Source organism: Musca domestica, unplaced genomic scaffold (assembly GCF_030504385.1).
Source record: "Musca domestica strain aabys unplaced genomic scaffold, Musca_domestica.polishedcontigs.V.1.1 4, whole genome shotgun sequence".
In the NCBI taxonomy this organism is placed as follows: domain Eukaryota; kingdom Metazoa; phylum Arthropoda; class Insecta; order Diptera; family Muscidae; genus Musca; species Musca domestica.
Window position 1 is genome coordinate 10,579,782 of NW_026712328.1, and position 16,075 is coordinate 10,595,856.

Below are 16,075 nucleotides of genomic sequence, written 5' to 3' on the forward strand. Positions count from 1 at the left end.
AAATTGCCAAATTTATACCAAATGGTGGAGGGTATTAAAAGTTCGGCCCGGCCGAACTTACAGCTTTTTTACTTGTTTTTTATTATTTTTAATTATATTTATTTATTATTTTTTTTAATAGCTGTTGATAAAAGTGTTTTTGGACTTTTTCTAATTATTATCACCCTACATTCTTCATATTATATTTACTTATTATTGAGCTCTTTTGCGAAAAATATCAATATTTCATAATCTTAAAAATTTCGCTTATGTTAAAGAAAGTTAATAGAACGTGTGTACATATCGATAATTCTTCTGTCGGAAATGACCCCATTTTAAGTTACGCATTTCAAACTGTCGCCTTTGGAATAAATTGTGCCCCTAATATAGCAATTAGTACTTTGCTTCAGTTTGCCCATTGCAGTGGGTCTGAATATCTTTTGGCTTCAAATATCCCTCGTAATAGTATGTATGTTGTTGACGTCCTTGTTGGCGCTCATGACCTAGAAACAACTATTCTTGCTCAGGATCAGATTATTAATTTTTTATCCACTGCTAAATTTGAGTTAAGGAAGTGGACTTCCAATGATAAATCTGTTGTACCTAGTTCGCCCACAGACTATTTAGATAACGCTCACGTTCTTTTCTTTATAGAGGCAAGTAGTTCCAACCAATTGGGTATTTGATGGAATGCTAGTTTGGATTCTTTCTAGTTCTGTGTAAATCACATCACTAAAAAGTCTAATTATTTGAAGCGGGAAGATCTTTCACACGTAACCAAATTGTTTTATTCCGGAGCTTGATTAGCATCCGTTATAATGGTAGCAAAAACTATTATGCTGAAGGTGTAGTTAGATTACATCGGATGGGACAATTCGCTTCTTCTTGCTACAAAAAAATCCTGGCACACTTTTGTTGACAATTACCCTCATCTTAACTAAATTACAATTCCGCATTGGGTTCGTTACGAACCAAACACTTCGGCTGAACTACATGTGTTCTCCATTGCATCGGGTAATTTATATGCGAATAAAAAATTCCCAATGCACATTTGTTACCCTCTTAGACAGGAGTAGCCCTAATTAAATCGGTTTCATTACAATATTTGCAATTATGTGGTGCTGTACTAGCGTCAGAACTGCTAAAGGCCATTTTGAGCGATTTTGATATTCCAGTTGACAAGATATATTGTTTTGATAGCTTGATTGCGAAAAACTCCTACAACTTGCACTACTTTTGGGGCAAATATGGTTTGTCGAATTTAACAAAAGGTTGGAAATGGTCATTGGTTCCATGTTAGGCCTGAGGACAATCCGGCAGATTTTGGACGCCGCAGTGTCTCTCCTTAGATGGCTGAATTTAGAAAGCTCCGCTAAGAGAACATCGAATCTCTCTCAAGTCAAAACTGAATTGGAAACGCGTAGTGTAAAAACACATATTTCTTTCTTTACAAAATATGAATATATTGTAAAGCGGTTTTCATCAGTTAATAGAACATAACGTTTCATCCATAAAACTAACCCCCACAACTTGCCTGCAAATTGTTTCACGAGAAAAAGCCCAACCTTTGCAGAAATTAAAACAACTGTAATAGACTTTGCTGGGCCTTTTGTTATTATGTCATTTACGGGTTGTGCTTATCTATCACTAAAGAGTATTTTTGTGTCTTTGTCTGTTTTACGACCAAAACTGTTCATTTAGAGGCGGCGTTTAAGCTATCGCCGGCTTCAATTCTGGCTACATTTTGCCGGTTCGTAGGTCGTCATGATTGTCCTAAAAGCCTTTTTTCAGACAAATAGACTAATTTTGTCAGTGCTTAACATGTATTCGAAACAGATTTTAGAGCGTTTCTAAAGGTGAGGTCACATTGGGCAAATATTTTCCGAAAAATATCAAATATTTCTTTGTCACAATCTGACCACCTGTAAATGAGAATAGAATCCGATCTCCCTCTTCAATTGTCAATTCTATTCTGTTTTTAAAAGTATTTTGATATTTTGTATTTTTTAGTATTTTCTTTGTCCAGTCTCTCTTGCCGATACCATCGCCTTTATCTAGCGTCATCTTAATTTTTGGAGGTAGTTTCAATTCTAGTTTTTATTTTAAAATATGTTTCTTAGGTACTACTGAAAGTAATCTAACTTAACCTTATCGCAGCCACACAATTATTTACGATTTTAGGTACAATACCCACCGAAATTGTTTGAAATGTGGTATTTGAAGTTAGTAATGGATGCTACAGCCTGTGACAGAAAATTGTCTATGCTGGTCCAGGTCTTTGCACGGCTCCAATTTAACGGCACCTCCTTATATACGATATTTTTATGATTTTAGCTACATTATTCACCGTTTATTTCAAGTTTCCAATTTGAATGTGGTAATGGCTTATGACAAACAATGCCTATGTATGTCCCATGGTAGAAGAATATAGGTAGACGCGTCGACACAGCTGCTGGGACAATGAACTGTCAAACCAATTTTGGAATTGAAAATGTTGAATGAAAAACTATTCAAATTTGTAAAATTTTTTGAAAAACGCGAAATATAGTAGCTTCCGAATGACGTAGTATAAGAAAACATATAAAAATCTACTTATATTTGAAAAAAACATTTAAATTTTGTTGACATATCAATGCTCCCAAGCGTTGATGCATCTACCTGTGTACAAAATAGTTTGTACATACTTTTGAGTGCGGTTGAGGCGCTGGGAAAAACTAGCAATAAACAATCAATATTCAAAAATTACACATTTCCCAGCCGCCATAAAACACCACAGTGAACAATTCGGTGATCTTGTGCGCTGACGCATACGATAATGTGTGAGATAATAAAGGCTATGACCCACACGCACAGATATCAATGCGCTCAGTAGATGCACAAGACCACTTGAATGAAATGACAAGCAGCCCTACAATGTTCTCCATTCAGTATTAGAATAGATAAGAATAATTGTGTGGCTGCGATTAGGTTAAGATAGATTAGTTTCAGTAGTACTTAAGGAATATACTTTTAAATAAAAACCAGAATTGAAATAACACCCTAACGAAGCAGTCGTGTTTCTTTTCTCAGCGAACACAGAATAGAGTTGACAATCGAAGAGGGAGATTGGACTCTATTCTTATCATTAAAAACATTGATCCTCCGAGCAGGATCCAAAACAGAATTGAATCTACAGCCTAACCATTCGGTTGGTTTTCTCTTCTCACTCAACCTGTATTCTTCTGCCATGGTATGTCCACGTCGTATAGACCCCAATATAACGGCTATATTCGGTATTTTTAAAATTTTAACAGAATTTTTTAAGGATTTTATTTTTTAAAAATTTCCAAATTAGTTGCAAATGGTGGAGGGTATTAAAGTTCGACCCACCGAACTTAGTGCTTTTTATACCCTCCACCATACTATGGAGGGTATATTAATTTTGTCATTCCGTTTGTAACTCCTTGAAATACTCATGTCAGACCCAACAAATTATATATATTCTTGATCAGCGTAAAATTCTAAGACAATTTAGCCATGTCCGTCTGTCTGTCTGTGTGTCTGTCCGTCTGTCTGTCTGTTGTAATCACGCTATCTTTCGAACAAATTGAGATAGAAGGCTAAAATTTTGCACACATGTATATTTTGCCAATAGGCAGGTTAAGTTCGTAAATGGGCCATGTAGGTCCCATATAACTGTACCTCCCGATATTCGATATTTTGATGATTTTAGCGACATTATTCACCGGGATTGTTTCAAATTTGGCATTTGAAGTTGACTACTACAGCCTAAGACAGAAAATTATCTTTGCAGGTCCACGTCTTCGTGTAGCCCCCATATAACGGTACCCGCCGATATTCGGTATTTTCATGATTTTAGCGACATTCTTTACCGGAATCGTTTCAAATTTGGTATTTGAAGATCGTAATGGATTCTAAATCCTAAGTCAAAAAATGAGCCATGTAGGTCCACGTCTTCGTATAGCCCCAATATAAGGGTACCCCCCGATTTTCGGTATTTTGATGATTTAAGCGACATTATTTAGCGAAATCGTTCCAAATTTAGTATTTGAAGTTCGTAATGGATACTACGGCCTAAGACAGAAAATTTTCTGTGCAGGTCCACATCTTCATATAGCCCCATATACCGTACCCCCCGATATTCCGTATTTTGATGATTTTAGCGACATTATTTATCGGTATTGTTTCAAATTTCGCATGTGAAGTTCGTAATGGATACTTCAGCCCATGCCAGAAATTTGTCTGTGCAGGTCCACGTCTTCGAATAGCCCCCATATAACGGTACCCCCCCCCCCCCCATATTCGGTATTTTAATGATTTTAACTACATTATAAACAGATTTTTCTTCAAGTTTCACATTTAACTTATTGTAATAACTTATGACAAAATATGCCTGCCAGGCCCACGTCGTCGTATAAGCACTCGGTATGCTTAAGATTTTAACAGAATTTTTAACGGATTTTATTTCTTGGAAATTGCCAAATTTGTACCAAATGGTGGAGGGTATTAAAAGTTCGGCCCGGCCGAACTTACAGCTTTTTTTACTTGTTTTTTATTATTTTTAATTATATTTATTTATTATTTTTTTTAATAGCTGTTGATAAAAGTGTTTTTGGACTTTTTCTAATTATTATCACCCTACATTCTTCATATTATATTTACTTATTATTGAGCTCTTTTGCGAAAAATATCAATATTTCATAATCTTAAAAATTTCGCTTATGTTAAAGAAAGTTAATAGAACGTGTGTACATATCGATAATTCTTCTGTCGGAAATGACCCCATTTTAAGTTACGCATTTCAAACTGTCGCCTTTGGAATAAATTGTGCCCCTAATATAGCAATTAGTACTTTGCTTCAGCTTGCCCATTGCAGTGGGTCTGAATATCTTTTGGCTTCAAATATCCCTCGTAATAGTATGTATGTTGTTGACGTCCTTGTTGGCGCTCATGACCTAGAAACAACTATTCTTGCTCAGGATCAGATTATTAATTTTTTATCCACTGCTAAATTTGAGTTAAGGAAGTGGACTTCCAATGATAAATCTGTTGTACCTAGTTCGCCCACAGACTATTTAGATAACGCTCACGTTCTTTTCTTTATAGAGGCAAGTAGTTCCAACCAATTGGGTATTTGATGGAATGCTAGTTTGGATTCTTTCTAGTTCTGTGTAAATCACATCACTAAAAAGTCTAATTATTTGAAGCGGGAAGATCTTTCACACGTAACCAAATTGTTTTATTCCGGAGCTTGATTAGCATCCGTTATAATGGTAGCCAAAACTATTATGCTGAAGGTGTAGTTAGATTACATCGGATGGGACAATTCGCTTCTTCTTGCTACAAAAAAAACCTGGCACACTTTTGTTGACAATTACCCTCATCTTAACTAAATTACAATTCCGCATTGGGTTCGTTACGAACCAAACACTTCGGCTGAACTACATGTGTTCTCCATTGCATCGGGTAATTTATATGCGAATAAAAAATTCCCAATGCACATTTGTTACCCTCTTAGACAGGAGTAGCCCTAATTAAATCGGTTTCATTACAATATTTGCAATTATGTGGTGCTGTACTAGCGTCAGAACTGCTAAAGGCCATTTTGAGCGATTTTGATATTCCAGTTGACAAGATATATTGTTTTGATAGCTTGATTGCGAAAAACTCCTACAACTTGTACTACTTTTGGGGCAAATATGGTTTGTCGAATTTAACAAAAGGTTGGAAATGGTCATTGGTTCCATGTTAGGCCTGAGGACAATCCGGCAGATTTTGGACGCCGCAGTGTCTCTCCTTAGATGGCTGAATTTAGAAAGCTCCGCTAAGAGAACATCGAATCTCTCTCAAGTCAAAACTGAATTGGAAACGCGTAGTGTAAAAACACATATTTCTTTCTTTACAAAATATGAATATATTGTAAAGCGGTTTTCATCAGTTAATAGAACATAACGTTTCATCCATAAAACTAACCCCCACAACTTGCCTGCAAATTGTTTCACGAGAAAAAGCCCAACCTTTGCAGAAATTAAAACAACTGTAATAGACTTTGCTGGGCCTTTTGTTATTATGTCATTTACGGGTTGTGCTTATCTATCACTAAAGAGTATTTTTGTGTCTTTGTCTGTTTTACGACCAAAACTGTTCATTTAGAGGCGGCGTTTAAGCTATCGCCGGCTTCAATTCTGGCTACATTTTGCCGGTTCGTAGGTCGTCATGATTGTCCTAAAAGCCTTTTTTCAGACAAATAGACTAATTTTGTCAGTGCTTAACATGTATTCGAAACAGATTTTAGAGCGTTTCTAAAGGTGAGGTCACATTGGGCAAATATTTTCCGAAAAATATCAAATATTTCTTTGTCACAATCTGACCACCTGTAAATGAGAATAGAATCCGATCTCCCTCTTCAATTGTCAATTCTATTCTGTTTTTAAAAGTATTTTGATATTTTGTATTTTTTAGTATTTTCTTTGTCCAGTCTCTCTTGCCGATACCATCGCCTTTATCTACCGTCATCTTAATTTTTGGAGGTAGTTTCAATTCTAGTTTTTATTTTAAAATATGTTTCTTAGGTACTACTGAAAGTAATCTAACTTAACCTTATCGCAGCCACACAATTATTTACGATTTTAGGTACAATACCCACCGAAATTGTTTGAAATGTGGTATTTGAAGTTAGTAATGGATGCTACAGCCTGTGACAGAAAATTGTCTATGCTGGTCCAGGTCTTTGCACGGCTCCAATTTAACGGCACCTCCTTATATACGATATTTTTATGATTTTAGCTACATTATTCACCGTTTATTTCAAGTTTCCAATTTGAATGTGGTAATGGCTTATGACAAACAATGCCTATGTATGTCCCATGGTAGAAGAATATAGGTAGACGCGTCGACACAGCTGCTGGGACAATGAACTGTCAAACCAATTTTGGAATTGAAAATGTTGAATGAAAAACTATTTAAATTTGTAAAATTTTTTGAAAAACGCGAAATATAGTAGCTTCCGAATGACGTAGTATAAGAAAACATATAAAAATCTACTTATATTTGAAAAAAACATTTAAATTTTGTTGACATATCAATGCTCCCAAGCGTTGATGCATCTACCTGTGTACAAAATAGTTTGTACATACTTTTGAGTGCGGTTGAGGCGCTGGGAAAAACTAGCAATAAACAATCAATATTCAAAAATTACACATTTCCCAGCCGCCATAAAACACCACAGTGAACTATTCGGTGATCTTGTGCGATGACGCATACGATAATGTGTGAGATAATAAAGGCTATGACCCACACGCACAGATATCAATGCGCTCAGTAGATGCACAAGACCACTTGAATGAAATGACAAGCAGCCCTACAATGTTCTCCATTCAGTATTAGAATAGATAAGAATAATTGTGTGGCTGCGATTAGGTTAAGATAGATTAGTTTCAGTAGTACTTAAGGAATATACTTTTAAATAAAAACCAGAATTGAAATAACACCCTAACGAAGCAGTCGTGTTTCTTTTCTCAGCGAACACAGAATAGAGTTGACAATCGAAGAGGGAGATTGGACTCTATTCTTATCATTAAAAACATTGATCCTCCGAGCAGGATCCAAAACAGAATTGAATCTACAGCCTAACCATTCGGTTGGTTTTCTCTTCTCACTCAACCTGTATTCTTCTGCCATGGTATGTCCACGTCGTATAGACCCCAATATAACGGCTATATTCGGTATTTTTAAAATTTTAACAGAATTTTTTAAGGATTTTATTTTTTAAAAATTTCCAAATTAGTTGCAAATGGTGGAGGGTATTAAAGTTCGACCCACCGAACTTAGTGCTTTTTATACCCTCCACCATACTATGGAGGGTATATTAATTTTGTCATTCCGTTTGTAACTCCTCGAAATACTCATGTCAGACCCAACAAATTATATATATTCTTGATCAGCGTAAAATTCTAAGACAATTTAGCCATGTCCGTCTGTCTGTCTGTGTGTCTGTCCGTCTGTCTGTCTGTTGTAATCACGCTATCTTTCGAACAAATTGAGATAGAAGGCTAAAATTTTGCACACATGTATATTTTGCCAATAGGCAGGTTAAGTTCGTAAATGGGCCATGTAGGTCCCATATAACTGTACCTCCCGATATTCGATATTTTGATGATTTTAGCGACATTATTCACCGGGATTGTTTCAAATTTGGCATTTGAAGTTGACTACTACAGCCTAAGACAGAAAATTATCTTTGCAGGTCCACGTCTTCGTGTAGCCCCCATATAATGGTACCCGCCGATATTCGGTATTTTCATGATTTTAGCGACATTCTTTACCGGAATCGTTTCAAATTTGGTATTTGAAGATCGTAATGGATTCTAAATCCTAAGTCAAAAAATGAGCCATGTAGGTCCACGTCTTCGTATAGCCCCAATATAAGGGTACCCCCCGATTTTCGGTATTTTGATGATTTAAGCGACATTATTTAGCGAAATCGTTCCAAATTTGGTATTTGAAGTTCGTAATGGATACTACGGCCTAAGACAGAAATTTTCTGTGCAGGCCCACATCTTCATATAGCCCCATATACCGTACCCCCCGATATTCCGTATTTTGATGATTTTAGCGACATTATTTATCGGTATTGTTTCAAATTTCGCATGTGAAGTTCGTAATGGATACTTCAGCCCATGCCAGAAATTTGTCTGTGCAGGTCCACGTCTTCGAATAGCCCCCATATAACGGTACCCCCCCCCCATATTCGGTATTTTAATGATTTTAACTACATTATAAACAGATTTTTCTTCAAGTTTCACATTTAACTTATTGTAATAACTTATGACAAAATATGCCTGCCAGGCCCACGTCGTCGTATAAGCACTCGGTATGCTTAAGATTTTAACAGAATTTTTAACGGATTTTATTTCTTGGAAATTACCAAATTTGTACCAAATGGTGGAGGGTATTAAAAGTTCGGCCCGGCCGAACTTACAGCTTTTTTACTTGTTTTTTATTATTTTTAATTATATTTATTTATTATTTTTTTTAATAGCTGTTGATAAAAGTGTTTTTGGACTTTTTCTAATTATTATCACCCTACATTCTTCATATTATATTTACTTATTATTGAGCTCTTTTGCGAAAAATATCAATATTTCATAATCTTAAAAATTTCGCTTATGTTAAAGAAAGTTAATAGAACGTGTGTACATATCGATAATTATTCTGTCGGAAATGACCCCATTTTAAGTTACGCATTTCAAACTGTCGCCTTTGGAATAAATTGTGCCCCTAATATAGCAATTAGTACTTTGCTTCAGCTTGCCCATTGCAGTGGGTCTGAATATCTTTTGGCTTCAAATATCCCTCGTAATAGTATGTATGTTGTTGACGTCCTTGTTGGCTCTCATGACCTAGAAACAACTATTCTTGCTCAGGATCAGATTATTAATTTTTTATCCACTGCTAAATTTGAGTTAAGGAAGTGGACTTCCAATGATAAATCTGTTGTACCTAGTTCGCCCACAGACTATTTAGATAACGCTCACGTTCTTTTCTTTATAGAGGCAAGTAGTTCCAACCAATTGGGTATTTGATGGAATGCTAGTTTGGATTCTTTCTAGTTCTGTGTAAATCACATCACTAAAAAGTCTAATTATTTGAAGCGGGAAGATCTTTCACACGTAACCAAATTGTTTTATTCCGGAGCTTGATTAGCATCCGTTATAATGGTAGCAAAAACTATTATGCTGAAGGTGTAGTTAGATTACATCGGATGGGACAATTCGCTTCTTCTTGCTACAAAAAAATCCTGGCACACTTTTATTGACAATTACCCTCATCTTAACTAAATTACAATTCCGCATTGGGTTCGTTACGAACCAAACACTTCGGCTGAACTACATGTGTTCTCTATTGCATCGGGTAATTTATATGCGAATAAAAAATTCCCAATGCACATTTGTTACCCTCTTAGACAGGAGTAGCCCTAATTAAATCGGTTTCATTACAATATTTGCAATTATGTGGTGCTGTACTAGCGTCAGAACTGCTAAAGGCCATTTTGAGCGATTTTGATATTCCAGTTGACAAGATATATTGTTTTGATAGCTTGATTGCGAAAAACTCCTACAACTTGTACTACTTTTGGGGCAAATATGGTTTGTCGAATTTAACAAAAGGTTGGAAATGGTCATTGGTTCCATGTTAGGCCTGAGGACAATCCGGCAGATTTTGGACGCCGCAGTGTCTCTCCTTAGATGGCTGAATTTAGAAAGCTCCGCTAAGAGAACATCGAATCTCTCTCAAGTCAAAACTGAATTGGAAACGCGTAGTGTAAAAACACATATTTCTTTCTTTACAAAATATGAATATATTGTAAAGCGGTTTTCATCAGTTAATAGAACATAACGTTTCATCCATAAAACTAACCCCCACAACTTGCCTGCAAATTGTTTCACGAGAAAAAGCCCAACCTTTGCAGAAATTAAAATAACTGTAATAGACTTTGCTGGGCCTTTTGTTATTATGTCATTTACGGGTTGTGCTTATCTATCACTAAAGAGTATTTTTGTGTCTTTGTCTGTTTTACGACCAAAACTGTTCATTTAGAGGCGGCGTTTAAGCTTCGCCAGCTTCAATTCTGGCTACATTTTGCCGGTTCGTAGGTCGTCATGATTGTCCTAAAAGCCTTTTTTCAGACAAATAGACTAATTTTGTCAGTGCTTAACATGTATTCGAAACAGATTTTAGAGCGTTTCTAAAGGTGAGGTCACATTGGGCAAATATTTTCCGAAAAATATCAAATATTTCTTTGCCACAATCTGACCACCTGTAAATGAGAATAGAATCCGATCTCCCTCTTCAATTGTCAATTCTATTCTGTTTTTAAAAGTATTTTGATATTTTGTATTTTTTAGTATTTTCTTTGCCCAGTCTCTCTGCCGATACCATCGCCTTTATCTACCGTCATCTTAATTTTTGGAGGTAGTTTCAATTCTAGTTTTTATTTTAAAATATGTTTCTTAGGTACTACTGAAAGTAATCTAACTTAACCTTATCGCAGCCACACAATTATTCTTATCTATTCTAATATTGAATGGAGAACATTGCAGGGCTGCTTGACATTTCATTCAAGTGGTCTTGTACATCTGCTGAGCGCATCGATATCTGTGCTTGTGGGTCATAACCTTTATTATCTCACACATTATCGTATACGTTAGCGCACAAGATCACCGAATTGTTCACATGTGGTATTTTATGGCTGCTGGGTAATATGTAATGTTAGAATATTTATTTTTCATTGCTAGATTTTTCCCAGCGCCTCAACCGCACTCAAAATATGTACAAAGTATTTTGTACACCACCAAATATTATTTGACGGCAAATACGGAAACAATTGATTTTGGAAAACAAAATTATTTGTTAGCAAAAAAAAATTTACCAGAATGTCTATAATGTGAACTCTTAAAATCAATTATTTTCCTCTTTTTTGTCCAAACATTTATGTCACCGTGCAAATGTTTTCTAAAGTTAAACAAGACAAAATATCAGTTGAAAACATTGTTACTTGACATTTATTGGATATAATAACAAACGAATACAATAAGTGGTTTTGTTTGTTTGATATTTTTGAATTAATTAGCTAAGCACACCAAACTGAATATAAGGCCAAGATATCCTTTCAAAATAATTTTCGATAAATAATTTTCACAAATGGTATATATGATAATGTATGAAAAACTTTCATACATGCTTTGAAATACGCATTTTTTACAAGTGAGTTTAAATGTTTAGTAAACAATTTTAATATAACTAAAAAGAATACATAGACAAACACAACAACGCATACTTTTATTCTATTGTACCATGATTTATATGAGCACGCATACATATATGCGTAGATACATGCATACAAAAACGCCAAAACAAAATCATTCTGGCAGCTGGATTTTTGTTTCCCTTCTCCAAAATAAATTATGCTCGAAACTTCATTTTTATCATGTCTCTACTTCTCTCGGTGAATAAACCCACAGTTTGATCAAATAATTTCATGGGGAAAATATATTTTACGAATGTAACACATGTCGAACATGTTTTCCCATAGCAGTATTTGACATTGTTTGGTGACTGTTTCAACAAAGAAAATCTGCTAAATATTTGACTGTAATTTGAACATCAAAACAACTTAGTATGACTTTCACATATGTTCGGACAAATGCTGAAAAACAAATTTATATCAAATATTTGCTCTTAGTGAAAGTCGTATAACCGTTTGTCCCACTATGGGGCATCAGGTACTTAGTTGGAACTCTCTACCCACTTGGGTGGTCCTTGGGAGGCAGCAGTCAAGTCCTTGTCGTATACCTTTGAAGAATTTTCGAATCTTAGTTCGCATCGAACTCTCAGGCCTTATATCCTATGTTCTTAATGAATTGGTAGTGCTTACACCTGCCACTTTCTTATAGGTGCCGCCCTTCTTGCTCCGCCGGAACCCCTTGTTAGAGAATCGCCATTGAGTTAGTCAATCGATATAGAAAATTTAGGGCATTGACGCATCAGCTTTGTATAAGATGAAAAGAAATGTATTTAATTTAGTTTGAATCAGAGTTAAATGTGGAAAGAGAAATGTTGCAGTAAATGATTTAGTAGTCATTAGGTGTGAGAAACTTCCACCTACTTCTTGGAAGCTAGGACGCGTAGTCGATACGCATCGCGGTTTTAAAGGTAAGGTTAACGTTGTAGACGTCTGAACTCTTCAGGGTATTGTTAGGCGACGAGTCGTGAAGTTCGTCGTGTCACAGTCTGTTGTTTGCTCTATTTTTCGTGTTGCCTTATCGTTATGCGTGTTTGTTATGGCATCCCAACAAGAACTCTAAGGAAAACGCAACTCCCTGAACCTATAAATAACTAGGCTCAATCTTTAGACCTCCATGTTTAACCCGCTCAGCACATAGCTCCCCAGGTTCTACCCCCTGTCCAAAGTGCACGTCGCCAGCAACTAACTATTCCACAGCCCTTAAAGCAAGGACTAGCCCAACGTCTTCACGTGTAGCATCGTCGTCATCAAGATGTTCGTTTCAGTGTCGGCTAGGTTCCCAGCATCATCCATTATAGAAATGCATGGTCTTTAGAAGGATGTCCGTTATTGTTATAATTGTATGCGCCCTGATCACATCTTAAAGTTCAATACCTTTTAGCTTTAGTTACATTGATACACATGTATGCATATCAAGGTGGGCGGCAATGTATAAGTTAAATACTTTGTCCCCCAACCTTCCTTGCTCAATCAATCACAAAAGGTGATTGGCGCACTGGCATCTCCCTTACAAAACCCCCAGCGGAGACCGTAGTGAGCGGATCGCCGCTGGACATTGGGTGTTATCGGTTAGCTCACCTTGTTATACATGCTCTAATTAGAATTAATTTGCGTATGAACTTGTAAAAGAGATGGGATCCTCAGCGATCACTCAAAATCTTTGCATTCACTTATTTTTAGTCTTTGAAATTAAACCCATCAAGGCCACTGACGCCAATACAATATTGAAAAGTAGCAAGCAATTTAATTAAACAACAAAAGTGTTTAGTCAATGAACTAATCCAAATTGCTTTATTTCTTATTTTGTTTTATTTTCCCCATTTCTCTACATAAATACTGATTTTTTTCAGGTTAAGCAATTAAGCCTATATATTTGCAACAACAAAATAACTACGGAATCCCAAAACTGTTATATTAATATAACTACAGTCATTAACATTAAATATAATACTAACCTATAAATTTATACTATAATAACTGTTTTAAACTGATTAGAATATAAGATTGCGCGCATCAGTAACACAATTTATAATAAGAATTCATTTATAATTCTCTTTCTAGTATATGTGTCACTGTGGTTGTTCTCAACGTTCACTTCCGGTCACCACAAACTCACCGAATGGCTCCATGGGTGAAGAATGTATTCATTGATAGTTTGCCGAAGTTTTTATTCATAAAACGTCCAAAATACAACTTCGAGACAAGGTAAGTTCACAAGTTGCTATAAGAGTGGAATAAAGTTTAACATAATGTAAGCATAAGGGAAACTTAATTGATTTCTGTATGAAATCGAGTGTTAGTGTCATAGTACGAAAATTAACTATATGAAGCGTTTGCAATCGTTTCGTTCTGCATTTCCTCGAGAGACAACGTGTCAACTTTTTTGTTTTGTACTGTTTGTGTATGAAAGTGGAAACAAAAACAATTTTTTTTGCTTGTATACCAACTCATTACAAATAATGTTAAAACTAATATTAAATCAATTTTATTCATATATTAAATCCATCATACAACAGTATAAGGCACGAAAATTCAAATTTAAATGACAACTCTAACTATATCTGTACTTCTGGCATTGAAATATACGTGGTTTTGTTTGGTGTAAACGTCAGAAAAAAGTTTAAAAGTTTGTAACTTTTTGTGAGCTGTAGGTGTTAAACATTATAATTTTTTAATATAACGTTTTTAACAAAAGATTTATGTATTTAAATTTCAATTAAAAACCAACATTTCATTTAATAGCACATTTTTAAAATTGAAGATTAACCTGTTGGTTTTATTAGATTCACTGGTTTAATCTTGTGTGTTTAGATACACCCTTGGGAGATTTAAAATGCCGCCCAGCTTAAATTTGTTTAATTATACATACACAACCAACAAAAAATATGTATCAAAAACACTATAATAAAGACAATTGATTTTGAAAAATAATATTTATTCACATTTGTGACCTACTGCAACAAAAATAATGCACCTTTCAATGTATTATTTCGAGAAAATTATTTTTTTTTGACATTGTTCCAATGCAATATGTTAAGCACACGTTTACACGTGTACCGCGATACTAATGCTGTACCCAGTATGATTTCCGTTAGTATGTAGACTTCAATCTGGATTTGAAATAAATCAAATCGTGAGAAGTTCTATTTTTATGCCCTCCACCATTCTATGGAGTGTATATTAACTTTGTCATTCCATTTGTAACTCCCCGAATTACTCATGATAAACCCCAAAAAGTATATACATATATTCTGAATCAGCAAACAATTCTAAGTTGATTTAGCGATGTCTGTCTGTTGTAATCACGATATCTTTCGAACAAATTAAGACAGTAAGGTAAAATTATGTACACGAGTGAACTTTGCGAGTTGGCAGGTTAAGGTCATAAACGGACCATTTCGATCCACGTCTTTGTATATCCCCATATTACGGTTATTATTTAAGTGGCATTTTTTAAATTTGTTGATAATTTTCAAGCTCATTGGAAATAGCAGATGGTCTAAAATTAAGAAAAGAATAAATCCATATTAAGAAAACGATTCATATCCTCCGAAAATTCTTCCGACCCTTTTAATATACCTTAATTTGGGGGATTATGCTCCATGGCGAATAGTTACGCTGTGCAAAAGACAATCTTGGTGTTGGGAAAGTCTAAGTGAATAATTTTCGGTTCGCAGATAAAAATCTCAAAAGGAATTTGTGTTCCTATGCCAAACTTTTTTAGCGCTCTTCATTTGTAGGCTTAACTGTGCACAAGGGACCTCAAATATTTTGCTCTATACTTCGAAATATGTACGATAGAGTTTTAAATTTGAAACGGTCCTATAGGTTACATGTAGAATAATTTGTACAAAATATGGGTCATATTGCATGGAGGGTATATTAAGTTTGTCATTCCGTTTGTAACTCCTCGAAATATACATTTTAGACCCCGCAAACTATATATTTTCTTGATCAGCAAAATTTTCTATGTCAATTTAGCGATGTTCGTCCGTATATCCGTCTGTGGAAATCACTCTAGCTTCCGAACGAAATGAAGTAAGTTGATAAAAATTTACTCAAATGTGTATTACATCTGCAGGACTTTTAGTATTGAAAATGGGTTCTGTAGGTCCACGTTTTGGTATAGCCCCTATCTAATGGTATCTCCCTTTTTTCGGTATTTGGTGACTTAGCGACATTACTCACCGCAATTGTTTCAAATTTGGTATTTGAAGTTCGTTACGGGTACTACAGCCTATGACAGAAAGTTGCCTATGCAGGTCCACGTCGTCGTATAGAACCTAAGTT

The 16,075-nt window shown here is 35.3% G+C and overlaps 1 protein-coding gene across 6 annotated transcripts in view; it reads left to right on the top strand.

Annotated features, from left to right (window-relative positions):
- Positions 1-16,075, top strand: part of LOC101894068 (acetylcholine receptor subunit alpha-like) — a 331,275-nt gene that overhangs the window by 278,534 nt on the left and 36,666 nt on the right. For all 6 annotated transcript variants that reach the window (XM_059126854.1, XM_059126856.1, XM_059126853.1 and 3 more), the window contains one exon: positions 13,847-13,990. In XM_059126854.1, coding sequence (XP_058982837.1) covers positions 13,847-13,990 — 144 coding nt within the window. The remainder of the gene's footprint in view (positions 1-13,846; positions 13,991-16,075) is intronic.